Source organism: Sorex fumeus, unplaced genomic scaffold, assembly GCF_029834395.1.
Source record: "Sorex fumeus unplaced genomic scaffold, SorFum_2.1 ptg000006l, whole genome shotgun sequence".
Classification (NCBI taxonomy): Eukaryota; Metazoa; Chordata; class Mammalia; order Eulipotyphla; family Soricidae; genus Sorex; species Sorex fumeus.
This window is the reverse complement of record NW_026606063.1, coordinates 27,166,236-27,191,466: the sequence shown is the minus strand read 5'-3', so window position 1 is coordinate 27,191,466 and position 25,231 is coordinate 27,166,236. Positions and strand designations below refer to the sequence as shown.

At 48.3% G+C, this 25,231-nt stretch overlaps 1 protein-coding gene across 1 annotated transcript in view; it reads left to right on the top strand.

Annotated features, from left to right (window-relative positions):
- Positions 1-25,231, top strand: part of GRHL1 (grainyhead like transcription factor 1) — a 59,424-nt gene that overhangs the window by 14,960 nt on the left and 19,233 nt on the right. Inside the window, exon 9 of the mRNA XM_056125490.1 lies at positions 23,644-23,802. Coding sequence (XP_055981465.1) covers positions 23,644-23,802 — 159 coding nt within the window. The remainder of the gene's footprint in view (positions 1-23,643; positions 23,803-25,231) is intronic.

Genomic DNA, 25,231 nt, shown 5'->3' with positions numbered 1-25,231 from the left:
TACCCTGGGCATGCACTGGGCGTGGCATCTAGTGCGGGGCCCCTGGGGCCAGCCTCTGCCATCGTGGAGCTGCTGCCCCTCCAGGCTGCCCCTTCCCCCTCACTCTCTTTCCTTCCGTCCTGTCTCCTCCTCCATCACGGAGGGCAGAAGGAGGTTTCAGACAGTACCTCAAAACTTTGGAGTTTCTTTCCTAAAGGCCCTTATAGTCAGGTTTACACCAGCAACTCTGTTAGGGGTCACGTTCTTTGAATATGACCCCGGTATTGTTGTATAAATACATAACATATAAAGTGTAGATAATCAAGTACAAATAATAAATATATTACTTAGCTTAATGTATTTGTTCACATAAAAAGTATAAAATATCACATACTCCCTGAGTCTTCTCAGACTTTTACAAGTGAAAAATTGTCCCTAATCCAGATGGTCGTTTGGCTAATTATAATGGAAGGCTTTAGTACTTTTAAAGGAAAAATAAGCGTATTTTAAAGTGATGTCTGCCTTTTTTCACAGCTTCCCCCACCCCCCCCAGTATAATTCCTATTGTCACTAATTACTAGTGTTCAGATATTTGTTTTTTGTCTGAAAAAAAAAAATTTTTTTTTTGAGGGGAGGGTGTCCTGGGCTGTGCTCATTGAACCCGAGTCAGCTGTGTGCAAGGCATGTGCCTTACCTGATGTACTATTTATCCAGTCCCTCTGGATTACTTCTATAAAGTATGTAATCAAGAAATAATAAAGAACTAGGCACAAAGTTTTACTCGTCGGTCCTTTCAACTTTTCTTTCTGTGGCAGGGCGATAGCTGGGTGGCAGAACACTTGCCTTGCTTCTTTGTGGCCACGGTTCAGTTCCCAGAGCTGCAAAACAAACGAAAACCCTTATCAACCTCTCTTTTTAAATTTTTCTTTTATTTATTCAGTAAGATCCTTTTGCCGGTGCTCAGAGACAATGAATTAGGTGCCAAGCATAACAGAATTTTGTTCTTTTTTGTTTGTTTTTTTCTTTTTTTTTTACTTCCGGCAGTTACTTTTTAAAAATCATGATTGGATTCTTGAGAACCAGGTTTAGTCTGTATTAAAGTTTACTTCCCTTTATTATTATCGTCGGTCTGTGCAAGGCAGCAGTGTGTCACTAAGACTTCAGGATCTTGCAGTTTGGATTCACTGAACTCTAAGGAAACTTAAGTTACTCTTAATTACATGAGGATTTTCCTGCTGACCGTCTCCATTCTTACACAGCTGTCCTCAGGCTGCTTGGTACAGAGTCTGATGCATGATGAACCGAGAAATTCAGGGAGGAAAAGTAAACGTGGTTTTACACCATTGTTCTTGTAGCTCTTTTTAAGTTAATTATCATAATAATAGTATAAGAAGAGCTGACCCTCCTGTTGCTTCTGTGAAAAGCAAATCAGAAGAAACACTCCTGGTTTGCCCCTTGGGTCTGACTGAGAACGTCTGGAGGAGCAGAGTAGGAAGGTGCGTGTTCTGAGTACGCTCTTCCGACCTCGGTGTGACTTCTGGCCAGTCCCTTGGCTCTGGAGCTCATTTTTTTCTGTTTTGGGGAGGCGTGGGGAGCCTTCTTACTTCCCAGGCTCATCGGGTATTGATGATGTCATCCGTGGGCCATACAGTCCAGTCACACATGCCTGTCCCTTCGTGGAGCAGAGCCAGACCACGTGATGTCGTGGGCCTTATGTGGCTGACTGGCTTTCCCCACCCCTGCTCTCGGGAAGTCGGAAGGCTACAGCGACCGACTCTCTTCTTGGTCAGAGTTTTGTCAGGATTAATAAGCACTTGTCAGGGTGTGTGGAGGCCTTGGCGACAGAGCCCTGCTTGTGGGCTGGGTGCTTTGTTTGTCAGATGTGTCACTCGAGGGTGGGAGTAAGGCGAGTCAAGATGACAGGTGGGGATAATGGCTGGTTTTTATTCCCAAGACCTTCTGCATATTTGCACTGAAGAGGAGTACAGCTCCAAGGTGTGTCTTAAGTAGCCTTAATAGCATTGGTAATTGACGGAGGTGAATTCCATTTCAGTTCCCCTTCCAGACCCCCCAGCACTTGAACTTGGTGTTGAGGCCTTGGCTGCCGCTTCTTAATGAGGCTGCTCCCTTTTGAAGGTGATATCAGGCATCAGCTTGAAGCCAGTGGCGGAATCAAGTTATCTTAGTTTGGTGCTTTCCCTGGCCAAGTTGGTGTTTTCTGTTTTTTCCGCTTAAAGTAATTGACGCCCCGGGGCTGCCGAGAGCACAGATACACATGCAGAATCCTGTGTAGATTTCTTCTCACTGAGGGGACGTGTCATTCGGGGACTCTCCGTCCCAGTGCCTTCTCCTCCACAGACGTGAGGGTTCATTAGAGATAAGTGGTCTCTGGCCCAGCTCTGCGCCCACCCCCACCCCTGGCCCCTACTTTTGTAAAGCCATCTGATATCCCCCTTTCGGCTGTGCTGGCGTGTATAAACCCAGAATTTCAGAGTCACTGTGAGCAGCTGAGACTTCCGGGTAGCGTCTGCTGTTTGCTTTGGAGGTGACTATATTTGGAGGACACTGCAGGTCAAATCTTGAACACTGTGACTTATGCTCCAGTTTGACACCAACACTGTCCAAGCTAGTCTCACTTTTAAGCTGTCGCTGCGCACTCTGTTCACCAGCAGAACCAGATACCTGCGATACTGCACTGGAAGCATGAAGAAGTTAAGGAACTTATAGGGGAAGAATGTTTTTTACGAAGGTGGCAGAGGAGGGCTCAGCTTTGAAGAGCAGGATCCTCTTGGCAGCGTTTCCCCAGGCTGCCTGATTGCACCATTGTGCAGACCTGTTTTCTTCATTTTTTATGTACTCCATAAAAAGTTGGATTTGGGAGAGAGGCTAATCAGGCATTATTTGTTTATTGGGGAGGAAGGGTTTTCTCAAGCGGTGCTTAGGAGTCTCAGGGCCCTACCAATGATTCTTGGCCAGTTAGACCATGGTTTCAACATGAGGGCCTGAGGATGCGATATTGCTGGGTATATCTGGGCCACCTTGGTGGGGCCCTGGGCCCCCAGGGTTGTGCTTTCCAGTGCTGAGGGAGCCAATTGGTGTGGGGAGACCCCAGTCAGCAGGTGCCTTAACTGCTGTCTCTCCTGGCCCTATCAGGCATCGTTTAAAGAGTCAGAGATCTCTGAGTAAGTCAGAGTTCATCAAGAGTCTGTGTTGTGTGAACAATCACTCATGCTTCTTCCCTGGCTTGGCTGCTGAGTTCAGCTGTTTTAGGTCGTGTGAACCAGAAAAAGAAGCATCTCCCTTCGAAACATGAAGGGATGGAGTGCTGGCCAAGTGCTACAGTTTAGAGTTCCTCAGGCACTTGTCCTCTAGGGGAAGAGAGAACCAGCAAGTATGGAAAGCATAAGGAATGGTAGGGGGAGAAAAATAAACAGAATAGGAGGAAATTAACCAGGGTCAATTCTGTGCCCATTCCCTAACCCCCTCCCCCCAGTTCCAGGGCATCTGAGCGTCCAGCTGCCGGCTGAATGATGCCGTGTCTCAGGCTCAAACACTAGCACCGTGGTTCGGCTGTAATTGTGGGTGATGAGGCATCACATGTAGGAGGTCCTACATGTGATGACATCATGATGTACAAGGAAGCATGTTTATGCCATGTTACGTGTGAACTTCCGAGACACAGGCACAATCCTTAGAAACTAGGCTTACGCTGTTGTGTTCTAGTTTCAGCAATTCTGAAATCAAGTGAGTAATTCTGCATCAGCTGTACAGGTTGGCCTAGGGTTTGATTTCTTGCATGGGTTGTCAATCAGAGAGTTTACAACAGCAACTGAGATTGGGTTAGTGATAGGAGCCTCAGGGCCTCTCCAAAAAAGTCCGAGATCTAAAATCAGTAGAATAGAGAGCAGCTTGGGGAGGGTATGGACTCCTGAGAAGGCTCATCCTAGGTGAGGGAGTGTGCTAAGGCGTCTCAGCTGGACTCGCGCTTGCCCAGGCCAGGCTCCCTGTCAGTGTCCACAGGAAGTACCGTGCCCTCTGAGCATAGACGTGTTTGCAGCTCAGTCATGACAAAAGTGACCCCCGCCACACACACCCAGGGAGGCAAGATGCAGACCCTGTAAAGTACTGTTGACAGCGTTATTTTAAATTGTCAGGAATTTATGAGCAGAATGACATTACAATTCACTAGTATGTTTCTGTAGTAGAAGAACACTTTTTTCTAATAGAAAATAATTTATGTTGCTCGTTGGATGAGGAGTAGAAACCAAAAAACAGGGCCAGAGAGAGTACAAGGTGAGGCGCTTATCTTGCACCCGGCCGACCCTGGTTCAAACCCCAGCACCTCATCTGGTCCATCAGCGCTGCCAGGAGTGATTCCTGAGCACAGAGCTAGGAGTAAACCCTGAGCTCTGGGCCGGGTTTGGCTCAAAATAACAAAAACGTTGAAAACAGCTGTATTGTAGGTTGGAATCCGTTGAAAATTAGACAGGCCAAACCTGAGGAACACTGTAACCCCAGGGAACACTCACAGGGAGAAATACCTGTGACAGCTGTGGGGCATGTTGGGTTATATTTTTATTAACTAGACATGTCACATAGGAAAAAGCAGCAGCTCAAAGCAAAACTTGAGTTCTGTGATCATCTCCTTGGAACTGTGACCTCCATGAATATTAAGCAGACCTTTTCGAGGTGTAACGAACCCCTAGAATATAAAATATTCAGCTAACTAGGTGTCTTTCCCTCTCCGCTCCCCATCCCCACAATGACTTCTAAGTCCTTGCACTAGAGTGAGTTAGGGTACAACTATTATTCACATATCTAAGTTTTAGAATATCAACAGCAAAGAATTTGTACTAAGTTTGGTACTAAGAATGTACCAAGCCCCTGGATATTAAGTAATGCTGGTAGAGAAGTGAGCATGGATTCTCATTCTATCTGACCATATTACATTGCATCGGTGCCTTAATACTTGCTGCATTGTAGATTCTGGTTGTGTACTTGTGTCTCCATCAAACCTTCAGAAGGAAACTCTGTTTTGGTTTGTGTTAGGATTCACGGATTGGCAGGGCTGCATCCTTTTCTTGATTGGTTTTATATATATTTTTTGGCTTTGGGGCCACACCCAGCTGTACTCAGGATTACTCCTGGCTCTGAACTCAGAGATCACACCAAGCCGGGTCCAGGAAATCACAAGGGGTGCCAGGAATTGAACCCAAACCTTCTGCGTGCAAGTCAGGTGCCCCACCCACTGTAATATTTTCCAGTCCTATCCTATTTATTGGTGATAATCTTCCCTCTGGGGATGAGACCTGATTTCAAGATGCTTTTTTGTTTCTGCTTCAATTCCCCTTTTTTTTTGTTTTTGGGATCATCCCCAGCAGTGCTCAAGGATAACTTCTGACTCTGTGCTCAGGAATCACTCCTGGCAGGGCTTGGGGGACTCTATGGGGTGTCAGGAATTGAATCCGGGTCAGCAGTGTGCAAGGCAAACATCCTACCCACTGTACTATTGCTCCGGTGTCCCTCCATCCCCTTAGGTTATTGTCCCTAGGCAGTGGTGCCTGGGCCTGGGGAGAGGATGGAGCCATCAGAAGGATGACAGAGTTGGAGCTTCCTCTTGGGTCCTCCTGGCCCCTGGAGGAAAGAGCCTCGCTATGGGGCACTTGTGCTTTCACACGTAATCACGGCCTCTCAGCTCAGGGGAGAGGCTCCACAGCATTTGTAGGACTGTCCCTCTCCGCAGAATGTTTTGTATGTGGTGAAGAGGCTCAAGTTACGAAAGGAAGAGGATTAAAATAGAATGCGGAGCCCTACTGGAGTCCCGTGAAGCCTTACCACCAGGGGCCTGTGTTTGCTTGGAGCCTTGGTATCTTTCCCTTTTGTCTCCTTGTCTCAGCAAAAAATGTATGGAGTTCCTGGTGACAGATTACGGAGCCCTGCACTGTTCCTTCTGTCAGAGGGGTGTGACCGTTCTGGTAACTTGAACTTAAGACTTTTTTGTGTGTGCTTGTGGGATGCCGGTTTATGAGTTTAATAACAGTTTGTTGCTTTGTCTAAGCCTAATATTTGGAATTCATTGGAAGAGTAATTTTTAATTTGTTTGGAGTGAGCGTATTGCTCGCATTTATAGGGATTCCATTCTGGTGAAGCATCAATCAAGTGCTCCATTAAAATAAGGTGTTGCCATGTTTGGTTGCATTGAGCCGGGACTGGTTTGGTTTGTTTCACAACTTTAAATTTCCAGCATGAATAGGAGGGAGGAGGGAGAGGAGTGAGTCAAGTATCTTACTTGCAATTGTACTTAGACGTAGGCAGGAGATTTAAAACAGAGGTGTCTACTCCCTGGCCTAAAAAGAAGAATATCAGGAAGCATTGTTACTTTTATTTATTTATTTTTGGTTTTAGGGCCACACCTGGTTGGATCCAGGGGTTACCCCTGGCACTGTGCACAGGGATCATTCCTGGCAGGGCATAGGTGACCGAACGGGGTTTGGGGTACCAGCAGTCAAGCCTGGGTGGCTTGCCAGGCAAGCGTTTTACCTGCTGTATGGTCGCTCCAGCTCCCTAAGAAGTATCGTTCTTTTTAAAACAGGATCAGAGAGACTTTGAGAGTCTAGGCAGTTGCAGTCTAGTTGGATTAAACTTTAACGTCCCTGGATCCTGTCCTTGGACTCCTAGGGAGTAGCTCTGGGGGCTTCTGAATGGGCATCCATTAAATTCCAGGGGTTTAGACATACATACATATATATGTGTGTGTGCTAGAAATAAAGGTATTCCTACCTAGGGAATGAAGAGTCTTTCGAGTTGAAGTTTGATCTGTACTGGAAATGAGAAGAAATTTTTGTTGACCAAAAAAAACAAAAAAAAAAACATGTGGCAAATGCTCTTTAATTAACGGATAGAGCGTAAGTTCTTGGCAATTGGAAGCTTTCTTTGAAGACTCTGTTACGAGTCTGATTGTAAGGAAAGTTTCTTGAAAACTTCTTTGACATCCCATTTTTAAGACATGCTCAGTTCGCGGGACTTGGGCCGAGAAACATTTCAAGGAGTTTAGTCTGAAGTGTCTGAGCAAGAGACTCTGTCCAGATGTGAAAATCAAATGCGAGGTATGATGGTGGAACCCTAGACTCCGCCGCGAACAATAGCTTGCCTTTATCACAGCACATGCCCGAGGGTGAGGGCCAAGTGTGTGATGTTTGGGATTGGCCAAGAGAGACACTTGGCAGCTGAAGAAAGCTTCGGTTTGCTAGTGAAACTTGCATCTTGTGAAACGGGTTTGAAGCACCCGTGTGTGTTTAGCTACCATTTATGCTGTCACTTGAATTCGTTATTTTTCATTCTCTCTCTCTTTTTTTCCTCTCTCTCCCAGCAGATTTCCCCCTTTCCCCCACCCCCTCCTGTCAAGAAAAACAAAAAGCACCTCTGTAGAACTTTCTTCTTTGACAGTTTGTTACCTTAACCCTCCTTCTTGTAGGTCCTTCCTGGAAATTTCATCTAAAGTGCTTTTCTAAATCTGTCATTTCAACCAGTTTTGCCACCTGGGAGCTAATAAGACTTTTGCTCCGGACCTGACATTAGTGGCAACGGAGTTGACCGAGAATTGGGGTTCTGTGCACTGTGGGGACTTCAGGGCTCAGGCAGATCTTCAAATGCAATTTCCACATGTATTGCTTATTTGGGGGCTCACTCTTTGGATTTATTCCAAGTGGGATTCATCTCGCGTGAAAAGTTTGATTGGAAGTTAGCCTGCTAGCCAAGTGTCTCCCCTCTGAGACTCCCGTACTTCCCCGTCCTGGTCTGTCTCCAGGGATCCTGGACTGTGTTTTCTGGTTGTCTGGCGCTCACACCTGCATCCAACCTGCGCATTTCAGAACAAACATTCCCTTTATTTGGGACAACAGGTGCCAACCCCCTGGAGCTGCCAAGTGGCCTGGAGTTCTCAAGGTCCACAATGTGGCAGAGGGAGAGGAGTGTCCAGCATCAGAATGTCCTCTCACCCCACCTCCTTCCCACACACACTCGTGTGGGAGTGTGTGTGTGTGTGTGTGTGTGTGTGTGTGTGTGTGTGTGTGTGTGTGAGACTTTTCCCCTGGCTCTCTGCATTCTCTGCAGAAACTCCGCTGGGGTGTGGGCGGTGTGGGAAGGCAGCACTGAGGCAACAGGAAGGGCGATGACTGGGTCCCTGTGTTTCTTCAGGGAAACGCCCCGCGTCTCTGTGAGAACATCTCAGGCTCGTGCTGGGTGCTTCCCACATCCCTCTCCTCCGGTGCCTCCGATTCCTTTTCTTTTCTCTGGGTGGTCACTTGATAGTCTTGAGAAGTAGCACAGAGAAGTGGGGAGCCTTCAGAGGCTTTCAGTTCTCCCCGATAATCGTTCCACAGTGGGGTTTTTCATCGCTTCCTCTCAGGGCAGGGGGGAAGCGTGACTTTCCCGGGATTAACCAGTGAATCAGTAATGGACCTCGACTCTGCTCAGGAGGCTATGACTCAGTCTTTGATACCTTCATAGGCTTAATTAATTGGACCGGCACATAATGGAATAACTAGGCAAGACTGACAGAAAACTTAATCAGAGTTTCATTTGGAGTATCAGATTTGGGGTTGAAAGGCAAGGAACACGGATTAGGATTTAAGCATCTTCTGTTAATGCTGAATACATAGTTTTTCTAACGAGATGTTAGCTAGTAATTGAATCTTGATTTCTTAAATGGTTTTCTGCCCTATAGACCAGTCAACATTTATAATATCACAGAAATATTTGGAAAATTATTTAATTCTTTCTAATACTGTTGGGTTTGAGTTGAGACTAATTTGTGGATTTTTTTTCACTTTTATTGATCGGGGGGCCAAATCCAGTGGTGCTCTGGGTTTGGGGGGGCGGGGGGGATTGTGGAGTACGTTATTTAGTAGTAATCAAGGGCTACTCCTTGCTCTCAGCTCAGAACGCCCTGTGTGGTGCTAGGGATCCAACCTGGGTGAGCCACATGCCCAGCCTCTACCACTGTATACTGTCTCTGTAGCCCAAACTTTTGTTATTTTCTTTTTTTCACCTCACTGTGTAATTTTGTATGTTAGGAGGTTTCTAATAAGATCAACTTAGAAAGAGTTGTAGGCAGTCTTTGTGAGGAGCTGGAGAGATAGTACAGGGATAGGGTATTTGCCTTGCATGTGGCTGACCCCGGTTCCATCCCTGGCACCCCATCCGGTCCCCTAGCCCCTCCAGGAGTGATCCCTGAAGTCCGCCTGGTGTGGCTCAAAGCACAAACCAAAAAGCCAATCTTTTTGATTGCTGTGGAAGAAAGTTAAATGAATATTTGTTCAGGGGGGGTTGACTTTCCACTTAGTAAATCAGCTGCACTTGAGGAATGGAGTTCTGAATAGCACATCTTTATTTGACTAAATTAAATTGGGGCGGAGGGAGGCACCAGGGACGCCTCACGCATGGCTCAGTCAGTTCCCAGGGGGTGCTGGGACAGGACTTGCCATTGGCAGCGTCCCTGGCAGCACTGAGCGTATGCCTGGATGTGGTTCAGGAGCAAGGTTAGTGTGCACTCACTGTTGGCCTCATGAGCGAGAAAGTGATCGAGAGGAACTGTGGGGGTTACTTTCTCCCTGCTCTTCCCCGCACTATGCCTTTCCAACTTCCAGTACTTCTCTATGGCAGTGTCCTTTCAGGAACCCCTGAAGCTATAGATGCTTCAGCCCCCACCATACTGGGGACTGTCTCTCAAACTGAAAGGTGCTGAGTAGGGGCTGGTGCAGTAGCACAGTGGGTAGGGCGTTTGCCTTGCACGCGGCCAACCCAGTTCAATTCCCAGCATCCCATATGGTCCCCCGAGCACTGCCAGGAGTAATTCCTGAGTGCATGAGCCAGGAGTAACCCCTGTGCATCACCAGATGTGACCCAAAAGGCAAAAAAAAAAAAAAGTTGCTGAGTAGACAAGACTCCTGGATTCTGGATTTTCTGAAGCTTCTTCCGTAGTTCAGTCAACCCGCTTTTCCTTTTACTCCTCCATCTAACAAATCTCTCTCTTTCCTTACATTTATCGGGCACTTAAAACTCACCTGAACTATCTGCATCAGAAAGATCACAAATGACAGTATGTACTAGTGACACAAGAAACGAGGCACGCTCCCATCTCTAACTTCTGACACTTGTTCCAAAAGTCCACTCTGTGTAATCTCATTCGTTATTGACCGTTTTGACTCCTTTCTCATATCCTTCGCGGAAACTCTATGCATGGGAAATGTTCTCTCGCTGCTGACTGGGAGAACAGGCTCATTAAGTCACGTTGCAAAGAGTGGACTTCTGATCGGGACAGTCGTCATTCAGTAAATTATTGTACTGCTCCCATGCAAGCTCTGTGAAGGAGACAAAAACGAGACTTCAGCCTAAAGCTCATCCTCAGAGGGATACTTCATTTTCTACTGGTAAAAAGCATAAGGGAAGTTTTTTTTTAAAAAAAAAAAAAAAAAGAAAATATTTCCAGGGGAAAAGAATATTTTTGGCCAAGGGAATCAGGGGTCTTATGGCAAAGATAACACTGACACAGTTTCTTTGAGATACTAGACCTGTAGAATATTTTTGCCATCCATTTGGCTGGAACTTTTCCCTTTTTCTATATTATTTTCCCTCCACAGAATTGCTCTTGTGTGTTTAAGCAGAAATAAGTGACACAGTCAGCTCAGCTCAGACAGCAGTGCTCAGGCCTGGCGGACCCAGACACGGTAGGGCAGGAAGCAGCAGATGACTTGTCTTCTTTCTGCAGCCCTTGAGTCTAAGAAGGGTCTCGCTTGACCACTTCTGTCAGCATGACATGACGATGCAAACAAAGGAACCGCTTGTAGTTATTGGGTACAAGATCAGTAGGTACCTGCACTTTTGATAATGTTGAGGCATGAAAGTGCATAGGTGCAGGGGCTGGAAAAGTAGTACAGCAGGTGGGCATTTGCCTTGCATGGCATTTGATCCCCGGCATCCCATATGGTCCCAAGAGCAATTCCTGAGTGCAGAGTCAGGAGTAACCCCTGAGCACCTCTGGAAGTGGCCAAAAAAAGAAAATGAACAGATGCAGGTGCAGTAGAAATTACTCTGTGACATATTACCTACATAGAATTTGTTGTATCTGTATCTTTCAGTCTGTCTCTTTTTAAAACATAGGCATCCCCCAGCATTGCTTCGGGGCGCCCCTGGGGCTATGTGCGTGGAGGACTCTGGTGCTAGGGATCAAACTCCGGGCCTTGCCCGTATTAGGCAAGTGCTCAGTCAACCTTACTCTCTCTCCGGCCCCTCTTGGATTTATCTTTAGAATAGTGTATATATATATATATATATAATAGTGTATATATGTGTAAATATGTCCATGTGCCTCCTAAGTACCATAATATTTTCCGAATTAATTGAGGGGAGGGGTCAGAGAAGTAGTACAGTGGGGAGGGCACTTGCCTTACATGTAGCCAGTCCAGGTTCAATCCCCAGCATACCCAGATGGTCCCCCAAGTACCACCAACAGTAATTCCCAAGTGCAGAGCCAGGAGCCTGAACATTGCTAGGTGTGACTCAAAAACTTTTGCAAAAATTGAAGGGCTATAATTGATTTAATTAATAATGAATTTACCAAGTATTTATTATTTTGTTTTGGGACCACACCTGGCAGTCCTCAGGGCCTAGTCCTGGCTCTGTGCTCAGGGATCACTCCTGGTGGGGCTCTGGGGACCATTTGGGGGGGCCTGGGATTGAACCTGGGTCAGCCGCATGCAAGGCAAATGCCCTACCTGCTGTACTGTCGCTCTGGCCCCCATTCACCAAATATTTAATGTCCAGTATGTATAAAATGCTCCTTGCCATTTGGGGTTCTACCAGCTTGTCCTCAGTATTCATCTTCATGGAGGAAAGATACAAACACAGATGATGTGCAGACTTGGGGCGACAAGTTTCCTAACCTCTGAATCTCGGTTTCCTCTTGAGGTGGGGTCAGAATAGTACCTATTTCATGCGTTTTTCATTGCTTTGGAATGCAGAGGGCCAGGCACCCTCTAAGACTTCTGTGGTCGGAGCGGAGATGCCAAAGAACGTGGCTTCATTTGACTGGAGTTTAGATCTGGGCTCACTCAGCGAGCTCGTACTTCCCATGAGCCGGCCCTGCAGGAGTGCTTGGGAACGTCGCGATCCCTGGCTTCACCCTCGCAAACTCCAAGGTGAGCAGGCAGGATCACCACTCTTGTGAGTCCCGTAACAGAAGGAAACACGAAAGGAACAGGAGTGTTCTGAGAATACCATCACAGATTTCCCCAGCTGATTCTCAAGAGACTCCTACAGGATCATGGAGATCTAGCCAAGCCCTTCCCGTTCCCAGAGCAGGCCTGTCTCCCTGACGTGCCTGGAACAGAACATGCTGCAGCTCGGTGCCTGAGGTAGCAGGCCTGAGGGCTGTGGGGTGGGCGCCAAGAGCCAAGAAGTCCCCGATCCTGAAGGCCCCTTGGCCCCAGTAAGGAACGTGTTGAACTTCACCCTCGCAACAAGCTCGACCAATCCTGGGGGTCTGTGGACTGAGTTTTACTGGTGTTGGGGTTTCTTTGGGAACCTTTAATAATTGTGCATTCCATCTCGAGAAATGAAAAGTTAAAAAATATATATATACACACACACACAGTCTTCAACATCTCTCGCTGCCAGAGTGCAGGGCTAGTGTTTGTACATAGGTGTTAGGACTGACCCAGACGTAGGCCGACTGAGTTCTTTTTTTTTTTTTGCTTTTTGGGTCACACCCAGTGATGCACAGGGGTTACTCCTGGCTCTGCACTCAAGAATTACTCCTGGCAATGCTCAGGGGACCATACGGGATACTGGGAATCCCGGTTGGCCAAGTGCAAGGCAAACACCCTACCCGCTGTGCTATCACTCCAGCCCTGCCGGCTGGGCGAACAGATGTTTCGCAGTCCTTCAACGAGTGTATCTCTCAAAACCAGGACGAGGACAGATGGACAGGCAGCAGAGGCGACTCTTAACATTCATGTCGGGTGTACCCAGGGAGCTGCCATCTGGGTGGGCCTATGCGTTTGGTGTTTCTCCCCATGACCATGACCAGGGCTCCCTGGCACCTGGAGCTAGGTGCTGTCTGGGCATGACTCTCCTGAGTGTTTGTGCATGTGTTTGCCGGGACTCGCACACTGTGGCCCCAGAGCACATTCCGGTTGTCGAGCTCACTGGTCACCACACTCCTAGCCGTAGTGCTCCTGCAACCAGGCTGTGGCGTGGGCTGACTGGAAGCCACTGGCACTGCTGGGGCAGGGCCTCACGTGGCTCTACCAGGATCACAGGTGGCACCTGGGCACAGGATCCCATTCAGGGCTCACACCTGTAGGGCAGCCTCCCTAAACACTGAGCCACCCTCTGTCCCGAGTCCGGATCTCTTTATAGGGGGTTAGTAAAGTAAGTAAAGGCCCTCCCGTTGATCATCGATTTGCTCGAGCGGGCCCAGTAACGTCTCCATTGGAGACTTTGTTGTTACTGTGTTTGGCATATCGAATACTCTCGGTAGCTTGCCGGGCTCTCCGAGAGGGGCGGAGGAATCGAACTCGGGTTGGCCATGTTGGCTGCGTGCAAGGCAAACGCCCTACCGCTGTGCTATCGCTCCAGCAACTTTAATTATTTCGATAGGGGGGAACCCCCCAAGAAGTCCCCCAGAGGACCCAGGACCCTCTTTCCGCAATTCTCCTCTGGGCTGTGCAGGCCTGAGGAGTTGGTGCCCAGGCTGTGATGCCCGGAGACCACACTACGGTAAAGAAAAAAGGCCTTTTGTTCATGAGAATGCTTTGATCGTGAAGGGCTTGGTAGTCTCCTCATTTGGCATGGGACTCTTCTGTCATGTAACTTTTTTGGCGAATTGCGGGTGCTTAGTTAATACTCTCTCTTTCTGTGAATTAAGTGGGTGGAAAATATTTCTGTAATTTCTCCCTACAAAATAGACTGATTGGGGCCCGAGTGATAGTGCCTGGGGTCAGGCCCTTGTCTTACATACAGCCAACCAGGGTTTGATCCCTGGCACCCCGTGTGGTCCCACAAACCCCAAGTGATCCCTGAGCCATGAGCCAGGAATAAGCCCTGAGCACAGCTGGGGATGACCCCAAAGGCAAATTTTTTTTTTTTAAGTAAGTGTTTTAATAAAAGAGATGGGCTTGTTAAAACTTACATTTCTGGCCATGCTCTTGAGACCAGCCAAGTAGGAGTTTTCCCAGAATCGTGGTTTTGTTTGGGGTGTTGATGAGAAGCCCCCCAAAAAGCAGGTGAGTTGAGATAGTTGTTCTCTGTATTTTCACTCAGCGCCTGGGAAAAGAAGCTCCTGGGGTCACTTGAATTTTGAGCAAACTGTACCCTCGGTGTCCTCCTCCCAGCCACCCTCAGCCCCCATAGTCCTCTGAGTCATTCACAGCAGAGAAGGCAACGGACATGTGGGCCGTGGCAAGTGGCTGCCTCGATGCATCCCAGGAAGGTCATTATGATTTAGTCCAAGATCTGATTCCTTGCTGTTTTCTGTGCTTGTAAACATTTGGGGATTAAAAAAAAAAAGTTACATGTTAATCCTTTGATGACATAAATCAGTTTTTTGCTTTCCTAACATTTTCCAACTTGGAAAAGAAAATGAAATCCTTTGAAAAGTTCTAAGGTCTGAATTCTCCTCCGGGAATGAGGAACTGTCTCAGAAAAAACGGGCTGGATGTTTAAAGTGGAATCCGGCGGGGGGTGGAGCACCTTCTACCTGTTTGTCAGTTCTACTTTTGTGGTTGGGTTTTATTTTCCCTTTTTTCTTTTGTTGTTTTCTTTTCTTTCTTCTTTTTTTTTTTTTAATTGTGGGTGGGAATATCAGTTGTTCATGTTCAGAGATTCAAGTTCTTGGGTTTTTTTTTGTGTTTGGTTTTTTTTTTTGGCTTTTTGGGTCACACCAAGCGATGCTCAGGGGGTACTCCTGGCTTTGCACTCAGGAATTATTCCTGGCGGTGCTTAGGATGGGATGCCAAGGATCAAACCTAGGTCGGCTGCATGCAAGGCAAACGCCCTACCCACTGTCTTACCGCTCTGGACCCCAAGTTCTTGGTGTTTAAATAAAATCAAACTTTTTCTCAACTGTGCTGGCAAGGGAGCTTGGAAACAGGAGGAAGGCTGGGCCTGTGCCATGCTGTGCCATCAGCTGCCAGTGTCCAGCTCTCCCCGTCCACCCTTTCCCGCCGTCTGTAGGAGATACTGGGGTTTCTCTGTAGGCCCTCGGTACAGAGTGATTCTCTGTAGGGCAAGAAGATGCTGGACACGGTTCTTGCGAGATTTGGGGCGTGTGGGCCTGTGTGTCTCCCTCCCCTAAGTGGTGTGGGGTTCACCGGGCGTCAGTGGCCAGACTGTGGGGTGACCCAGCATGGGCTAGCTGCTCGGGCGTGGACCTAGGAGAGGTCTGCAAGCCCCCTGAGGAAAGGAAATGCCTAGGAGCGGAGCTGCTCCCTCAAAACTTACCCAGCTGCCCTCCCTGGGGGTGTTGGTGGGGCACTGATGGCCGAGTCAGAGGCTGCCCCAGATAACTTCTCAAGAGGCCCCTTCCCTGGAGAGTGGAAACGCTGACTTACGGGAAGGGAAATAGCAGCTTCCCAGCTGACCCACTGACGGGATAAGGAGCATGCTAAGCCAGGGTCCCTTCCGTTTTTCCGACTTGCGGCCCCTTTTCCCCCCGGAAGTGTCTCCTTAGGCGACTCCGGGTAGATAAGAGAGATCTGCAACTCAAACGTGTATGCATAACTCATGAATTTGTTCGAGACCAGGATTTTCACAGTCCCCATGTGCAGTTACATCGCTCTGCACGGGGTTGTGGTCACCAGTTCAGGAGCTCGGATCTGAGCACTCGGAGAACAGCTTCATTCAGGTCAGGGGTCCACCAGCTGTTTCCCTTCAGCCAGCCTATTGCGGGTTTCTATAAATGAAGATTTACTGAAGCACCGCCATACCGTGTGTTCCTACCTCTGACTACTTTAGCCCATTTCTGCATGTTGTATAGTTGTATGTGGCCTCAAAGGCTAAAATACTGTTGGGCTCTTTCTTGGGGCCACACCTGGCTGTACTCGGGGATCACTCCTGGCAGGGCACAGGGGGACCATATATGGTGCCTAGGACTGAACCAGGACCAGCTGCATGCAGTGCAAGACTGAATGAACTCTCCTGCCCCCTGCTGGGCTTTTACAGAAAAAGTTAGCCAACACCTGGCTGAAATAATGCATATAAAACTCTCAGGTGTCTGCGCTGTCCTTCTTAACCATATTTCTGTTCCACTCCCTCTGCATCACTTAATCACTTAACTTCCCGTTAGTCGTCGATTTGCTGGAGCGGGCGCCAGTAACGTCTCCATTTGTCCCTGTCGCGTGCTAGTGTAGCCCAATGGCATCTGTTCGCTCCGGGAATATGAAGGGCCTCAAACCGATCGTTCATGATCTTGATGAAGAAGTCTGACCATCTGGTAGGTGGGCGGCCATGCGGTCTTTTGACATCCCGTGGAATCCAGTCGGTAACAGCTCTAGTCCAGCGGTCGTCTTTAAATCTCATTACGTGACCAGCCCATCTGATTTTCGACACCTTGGCAAATGAGATAGCGTCCCTGATTCTTGATCGTCGACGGATGTCAGAACTCCGGATTCGTTCTCTCATTTGAGTGAAACGTGATATTCCAAGCATAGCTCTTTTATTCTTTGGGAGACCTGAATAGCGTTCTCATCCTGTTTGCGTAGGGCCCAGGTCTCTGAGGCATATGTTAATGCAGGAAGAACAGTGGAATCAAAGAGATGTGCCCGGAGCCGGAGGTTCTTCGTCCTCTTAGCTATTTCTTCGATGCTCTTGAAGGCGTTCCAAGCCGCTCTCTTCCTCCTGCGCAGCTCGGGTGCCAGGTCATTTGTCATGTTGACTTCTCGACCTAGGTACACATAGCTGTTGCATTCGGAGATGGTCATTTCATTGAGAGCGAATGGGGCGTCAGGAACGAGGCTGTTTCTCAGAAACATTGTCTTCGTAAGATTCAGCTGTAGTCCTACCTTTCCACACTCACGGTCAAAGTCGGCCAGCATTTGTGCCGCTTGGCTGATGTTTGGTGTTATTATTATTATTCGATATGCCAAATCCAGTAACTACAACTGGTCTCATTCACCCTCTGCATAGTTCTTCTTTTATTAGCAGACACACGGGAGAGGGGCTGGAGCGAGAGTCCAGCAGACGGGCTCTTACCTCGCATGTGGCCCACCTGGGTCTGGTCCCAGCATCCCATATGGTCCCTGGGCCGCTGCCAGTGGTAGTTCCAACACAAAGCTCATGTGAGCAATGTGGGCTGTGTCCCGGCCATCAGAAACAGAGCTGGGAAGTGGTCCCAGTGCTCGCAGGCTGGTGATTCAGTAGGAATAATAGCCCAGGTCCGAGAGACGCGCCTTCAGCACACCAGTTCACCCAGGAACACTGACCCCTAGAAACCACACATTCGCGAGGGGTATGAGTTTGAGGCTTTGCATGATCTAAGTGAGGGGCAGGCTTGACCTTCGTTTCATCGTTATCTTTCCATAGATGAAGTATATATTTTCTGATTCAATAGGATGTACCTCTGTAAAAAAAAAAAAAAGTATAGTGTGTGTGTGTGTGTGTGTGAAGCATGTAGTCTTTATTGATTTAGTTTTGTTTGCTTGCTTGCTTTGGGCCACACAGCACTGCGCAGGGGTTACTCGTGCCTCTGTGCTCAGACATCACTCCTGGTGGTGCTCAGGGACCATGTGGGGTACTGGGGTTGTGGGGTTGTGTAAGGCAAGCACCTTAACTGCTGTCCTGTCTCTCTTGCCCCAACTACTCTAGTGACTTTAAATGGCACCCTCACAGGGACTTTTAAAATAACAGGGTATGGCAAAAGTTGACTGACGACTGTGTCACACAAATTTATTTCCACTAAGAGGTTCAGAGTTGAGCCTGCTCCAACAAGGATTCACCACCTGACATCAGAAACCAATCACGGGACCCTGGAGTGGAAATGTTCTCCAATAGTTTTTCAGCCTTTTCCCAACCACGCCCCCTGCCCCCCATCCTAACAGATGCCTTCCCCGGCCCCCCATATATGTGATTTTCGCCTGTGGCCCCTTAGAAGACCCTGGGGGCCCATGGGAGTCCGTATGGTCCCTGTTTAAGAAATGCTGGTTTAGGCGTCAGCTAACGCCCCTCCTGCCAGGTGAGGGCCTGGCCCAGTGGCACGGCTTGGTGATAGCTTGAACCGAGACTCAGGGTTGGCATTTCATGCCAAAGCCTGTTCTTGGACCACCTCCTCACCTCTGGCTGGCAAAGAGCATCAGCCGGCCTTTCCCCCTTGCCTGCCTTCAGCAGGGTGGGGGCACTCGCCAGCCAGCCTGGACCCCTGCTTAACTTGTGCCAGGGACCTTGCGGTAGCTTCACGAGAGCATGTCCCCATCCTCTCGCACAGGGGACCAGTCCACTCCCCTGCCCCTTATGTGGCCTGCATCATGCATAGGTTTCACTCTTCACTGATACATTTGTGTTTCTGTTTAGACAAGGGGGTGCTTTTTGGTCTGGTCTTTAATTTTTTTTTATTTTTATTTTTATTTTTTTTTGCTTTTTGGGTCACACCCAGTGATACTCAGGGGTTACTCCTGGCTCTGCACTCAGGAATCACTCCTGGCGGTGCTTCGGGGACCATATGGGATAGTGAGGGTTGAACCCAGGTCGGCTGCATGCAAGGCAAACACCCTACCTGCTGTTCTGTCGCTCTGGCCCCGGTCTTTAATTTAATGGAATACTGAATGCACTTAGAAAATCCCCCAGGTTGGGTGAGCAGAGAGGGATCCAAGGGCTGTGCTGCTCATGCTCAGCATGCAGGAACCGGGTCTGGTCCCCAGAGCCACAAGGGGCCCCAAGCACATCGCCAGGATTAGCCCCCAGCATCATCCAGTGTGCCTCAAAAAAAAAAAAGTTAAATAAAACCAAGATACACACACACACACACACACACACACACACACACACACACACACAACAAAAAACCTCCCAAGCTTGGAAGGAATTGATCTATGAAGTGGGAGAAATTGTAAAGAGAGCTCGCGAGCCCTCTTGAATTGTCGTGAGGGTAATGTCTCTCCGCAGGGCCTGTGTTCCTGCTGATCCCGGGATAAGCCCCTGCTCATTTCGGCTCTGAATAGAAACCTGAAGCTGGGAAGCGAGGAGCGGCCAGGTTTTAGGTTAGATTACCATGAAATCCTCTTGTAAGGGGAATCTCACTTTGGGCCAAAGACTTCCTGGAATGGTTGAGTGAAGTGTAACTTTCCCAGGCGGCTCTTTTGAGTTATGAATTGAGCTGAGTGACCCCGAACGGTAGAGAAACATGTACACTTTGCGTTTGGTTGTAAACCGAAAAACAGTGACTTGGTAACTTTTTTTTTTTTTTTTTTGGTTTTGGGGCCACACTTAGTTGGCACTGCTCAAGGGCTATTCCTGGCTCTGCACTCAGGAATCACTCCTGGCAGTGCCCTGGGCACCTTGTGGGACGGTGTGGGTGCTGGGGATGGAATGCAGCTCGGCCGTGTGCAGGGCAGTCCTGATTTGGTAACTTCAGTGCTTATACAGAGGTTTGTCTTTCTTTGCATTTCTAGAACTGTCTTATCTTTAATGGTCTGTGTATTGAGTGTTCTAGAGATCACTTATCTTGATGTATATGAAGTGGTGATTTGCTTGGGGTTTGACTTTATTTGGCTTTTTGTTTGGGGCTGGAGCGATAGCACAGGGGTAGGGCGTTCGCCTTACAAGCGGCCAACATGGCCGACCCGAGTTCGATTCCTCTGCCCCTCTCGGAGAGCCCGGCAAGTTACCGAGAGTATTCGATATGCCAGACACAGTAACAACAAAGTCTCCAATGGAGACGTTACTGGGCCCGCTCGAGCAAATCGACGATCAACGGGAGGGCCTTTACCTTTACCTTTACCTTTGTTTGGGGGTCACACCCGGCTGAGCTCAGGACTTACTCCTGGCTCTGCTCTCAAGGATCACTCCTGGCAGGGTTTTGCCCTACTCACTCTACTATCTGCTTCAGCCCTGGTTGTTTCTTTATTTGTTTGGGGGAGGGGCACACCACCCCTGGTGATGCTCAGGGTTTACTCCTGACTCAGCATTCAGGAATCACTCACTCCTTGCAGTGTTCAGGGGACCATATAGGATGCTGGGGATTGAACCCAGGTCAGCTATGTGCAAGGCAAACATCCTACCCACTGTACTATCACTCTGGCCCTAGTAACCACAGTCTTATCAGGATAATGCACCAAGAAAGATAGCAAACATTCCCTTAGAGAGGAAGAACCAGGAGATGTGTCTAGGATAGTATGGTTTCAACTGCCAGTGCTTGTTGCAGAAATTTCCTGTTGGTTCAAGAAACATGCTATTGACACTTAACTGATGGTGGTTTTTAACTGCTGATCTTTGACTCAGTGCCAATGTGCAGGTTTAAAAAAAAAAAAGTTGAGGGGCTGGAGCAATAGTACAGCGTGTAAGGTGTTTGCCTTGTACACAGCTGACCTGGGTTCAATTCCCAGCATCCCATATGGTCCCCTGAGCACCACCAGGAGTGATTCCTGAGTGCAAAGCCAGGAGTAACTCCTGTCACATTTGCCGGGTGTGACCCAAAAAGCCAAAAATAAATAAATAATTTTTTTAATTTGAAAAATATATATATATTAAAAAATGGGGCTAGAGATAGTACACAGGTAAGGTGCTTGCCTTGCATAAAAGGTTGCAAAATGGGGCCAGGGAGATAATACAGCAGGTAAGGCGTGTGCCTCGCGCATAGTCAACCTGGGTTCCTCCCCTGCGCACTGCCAGGAGGGATCTCTGAGTGCGGAGCCTGGGGTAAACCAAGTGTAGCTCCCAAAGTGACTGGTCTCGCATGAAGTTAATCCAGGAGAGAGCGCGAGCGAGCACCAGAGAATTCAGGGGACAGGTCCTGTTGGGCAGCTTAGTCCTTGCTCTCTCTCTGCTGCGGGACGGTTGGAAGACTCAGCTTCCCCTGTGTATGGGGGTGCTCTCTCTCGGGATGGGGTAGCAAGTGGTGGCCCACAGGAATTCCGCGGCCACGTGCATGCTCTGGCAGCAGTGCCACCGCTTTGGGTTCCCCTATGGAGAACAGGGTAGAACAGAGCTTTCCCTGCAGGCGAGTCTTAGAGGCAGTGAGGAAGCAGCAGGTGATCCACACTGGGAGGTGGGGAATGGGGAGGGGAGGAGGGAAGGAGATGGGGGGACAGGGATAAAGAGGTGAGGCGGGAAGGGAAGACACATTTGAGGAGATCCAGGGACAGGAGCCCACCGATTAGCAAGCAGAGCCTTTTAAGCCAGGACAAGAGGGTCTTTTAAACATGCCAGCCTCCTTTTTGAAACTCCTTTTTTATGGGGAGAAAAAAAAGTTTTTTTTTTCTTTTAGAATTCTCAAATTTTTATGTTGATTATTGGTTTACAGTATAATGAAATTTCACACCTCAGTAGGTGCATAATTCTTGCCACTCCCACCACCTTTCCGGGACCATCCCCCCTCCAAAAAGACTCTTCTTCTCATCCTTCCCATTTCCCTTCCCTTTTTTCCCCTATAACCACTTTCTATGGTTTCGCCCTGTGAAGGAATTGCTTAATTACTTATAACCAGTTCATTTATTTTAGTTATAGTCCATGTATGAGTGAATCTATCTGGTAGCTGTCTGGGGACGGGTTTGTTTTGTTTTGGGGAGGCCACACCCGGCAGTGCTCCGAGGTTTTGCACTCAGAAATCACTCCTGGTGGTTTGGTGGACCGTATGGGATGCTGAGGATAGAACCCCTGTTAACCACATGCCAGGCAAGCACCTTCCCTCTGTTATAGCTCTCTGGCCTTGGTAGCTGTTTGTTACTTCCTGGGGTTTTTTTGTTTGTTTGTTTTGATTTGGTTTTTTCGTTTTTGTTTTTTAAACACAATCACCTCTCGTTCCATCTGCTTTGTCCTGAAAAAGCACAATTTCATCTTTCATAGTAGTAATGTAGTATTCCACTGAGATCTTACACTTTACTTAGCCAAATCTGTTGGTGAGCATTTAGGTTGATCCGTAGTTTGGCCATTGTGGATACACTGATGTGAACATAAGGGTACAGAAATGCTTTTTAATTCATACCTTGCGTTCTTTGGATAAAGGCTTAATAGGGACATTACTGAAACGTGTAGAATTTCCTTTCCCGCCATTAAAGCATCTCCACACTGTGAAACTGTGTGTGTGTGTGTGTGTGTGTGTGTGTTTGGATCTGTAAACTTCGTAAGTGCCCTTACAGTTTGAAATTTTTGGCCTTGAAACTGCAATTCTAATCATAGCCACTATGTGGTGCTCATGCACCAGAAATAAATTCTAAAGCGCACCAGTTGCAAGAAGACTGAAAAACATTGTGATTTGGGGGTCGAGATTCAAGTCCAGAACCACAAAATACAGGGACAGCAGAACCTGGGCATTTACTATACAAAGATTAATTTGAGTTTCTCTTAAGTAGCAACCTCTAGTGCCACTGGATCCAATCGACTCACTGATTTCCTAAATTCTAGACTCTTACCAGGATCTAGAGCACTTAGGAGTGTCCTGTGACTCACAAAGGAAGATGCCAAGGAGTTTGGGCTAAGCCATTAAACAGCTGCAGAGAGAAGCCACTCTCTTGGTGGCATTTAAAAACGGCCTCGAAGGCCTGGAGTGATAGTACAGCGGGTAGGGCGTTTGCCTTGCACACGGCCAACCCGGGTTCGATCCCCAGCATCCCATATGGTCCTCCAAGCACCATCAGGAGTAATTCCTGAGTGCAGAGCCAGGGGTAACCCCTGAGCATTGCCAGGTGTGACCGCCCCCCCACCACCAAATTTTTTTTTTTAGTAAATAAATAAAAACGGCCTCAAGAAGAGAACCACCTGCATGGTATTAAAGGATAGAGCTGGGAAGGTGGCACCAAGGACCAGAGCAGGTACTCTGCGTGCAGGAGCCCTGGGGCCTCTCTGACCTCAGCACTTCATGGGCTTCCAGAGCAGTAAGCCAGGAGTAGTCCCTGAACACTGCTGAGTACAGGGTTGGTTTGTTTTATAATGATGTGAAATAAATATTCTAGAAGGAAAGATCGATAGGCACTCAAAGCTGCTCTATTCCCCTTCTCAGTTTGTTGGCAATTAAAATCATATTGAAGGCTGAAGAGGCAGCGCAGGGATTAAGGTGCTTGCCTTGCTGTTTCGCAGCCGACGGGTTCAAGCCCTGGCACCCCACATCGTCCCTTGAGCCAGGAGTAAGTCCTGAGCACCACTGGGCGAGCACACAGCCCAAAATTCATTTTATTTTGGGATAACCAAAATATATAACTAATAAGTAAAAATAAAATTGTATGGATTTATCATCAGTTTCAGGAGTAGAGGTTTTTATCCTGTTTTTCTCCTTTGAGGCCTGTCATTTATAGACCCATTTTAAAATCGGCTCTTTCTCCTTCTGCTTTAAAACAACATTTCATTTAACTGCAAGGCTTATGAGGCTCCCATACTAACACGTTTTGGGGATCCCTTCGGTGACGTGGGTGTTCGAACCTCCGCCCCGGCTAACCGTCAGCGCCTTTCCTCTCCTCACAGGTCTTCATCTCTGTGAACTGCCTGAGCACGGATTTCTCCTCCCAGAAGGGTGTGAAAGGCTTGCCTCTGAATATCCAGATCGACACCTATAGCTATAACAACCGCAGCAACAAGCCCGTGCACCGGGCCTACTGCCAGATAAAAGTCTTCTGTGACAAGGTAAGGCTTGCGGGGACACCTAGGGTAAAGCAGGTGAGAGGGCTGTCTCCTTGCCAGAGAAGACCACCGTCCATCTGGACACTCCGTTGAGTCTGAAGGTCGCACTGATGGCCTGGTCTCACCTTCTGCCTGTCGCTCATCTGTCCACTGATGGGAAGACGTGGTCCGAAGTCCCGGGCAGCACGCCTCGTGTGCAGGGCGGAGCCAGTCACAGCTTGTTTCATTTCTCAGATGTCAGATCTCTAGGGTGGAAAAGGAAAATGACTTAGAGCCACGGTGAGAAAATGGAGGCTCTGCGTGTGCTCGGGCTGGGAGTGGCGTATTAGTAGCCACCGAAACACCCCTAGACTGAGCTGGGCCAGAGGGCTCAGAGTTCAGACTCAGTGATGTGGTGGTCCAGGCTCTGTGGAGTACCAGGGATCGAATCCTGGTCTCTGCACATACAGAGCGTATGCCCCCCCCCTTCCCCACCGATCACTGAGCTCTTTCTCTCGCCCCCATTTCCAGCTCTTAGAGAAAGTTGCCAGGATGGTGTCATCTCTTAAAAGGACCTAGAAAGGCAAATGTTGTTGGTGTGTGTGTGTGTGTGTGTGTGTGTGTGTGTGTGTGTGTGTGTGTGTGTGTGGCGAATTTATTAATATCAGAGCTATCCTGTGAGTTGATTTTATATATATGTGTGTGTGTGTGTGTATTTATTTATTTATTGCTTTTTGGGTCACACCCAGCGATGCTCAGGGGTTACTCCTGGTTCTGCACTCAGGAATTACTCCCAGAGGTGCTTGGGGGACCATATGGGATGCCGGGGATTGAACCCGGGTTAGCTGCATGCAAGGCAAACGCCCTACCTGGTATATTATCACTCCGGCCCCTGATTTAATATTTTGTGTGAGACTCAAACACTGTGTGTGAGCTGTGTCTCACTAATTTACAAGTCCTTTCTTTTTTTTTGGGGGGGGGGGGAGTCACACCTGGCGATGCACAGGGATTGCTCCTGGCTCTGCACTCAGGAATCATTCCTGGCGGTGCTCAGGGGACCCTATGGGATGCTGGGAGTCGAACCTGGGTCAGCTGCATGCAAGACAGATGCCCTGCCTGCTGTACTATCACTTCAGCCCCAACAAGTCTTTGAATCTTTGAACCACATGAAACCCCTCTGACCTGACGCCCAGTTTTTGCCCATCCAATTAGATCTTCCACCAATTCTTAGTCTTGTGTCTGCTGCTTCTGGCCGCCTTGTGCTCCCTCATGCCTCCTTGGCTCCCTTCATAGGACTGACTCACCTATTACTGGTGCCTGTCAATTTGTTTCCTCCTGCTGGCTTTGGAACTCTCACGTTTTATGGACCAGGTCTACATTTGCAGTAAGAAAATAGAACTGAACCATCATTTGGTATCCTTATGAGGTCTTGGCATTGTTTTTTCCTCCTGAG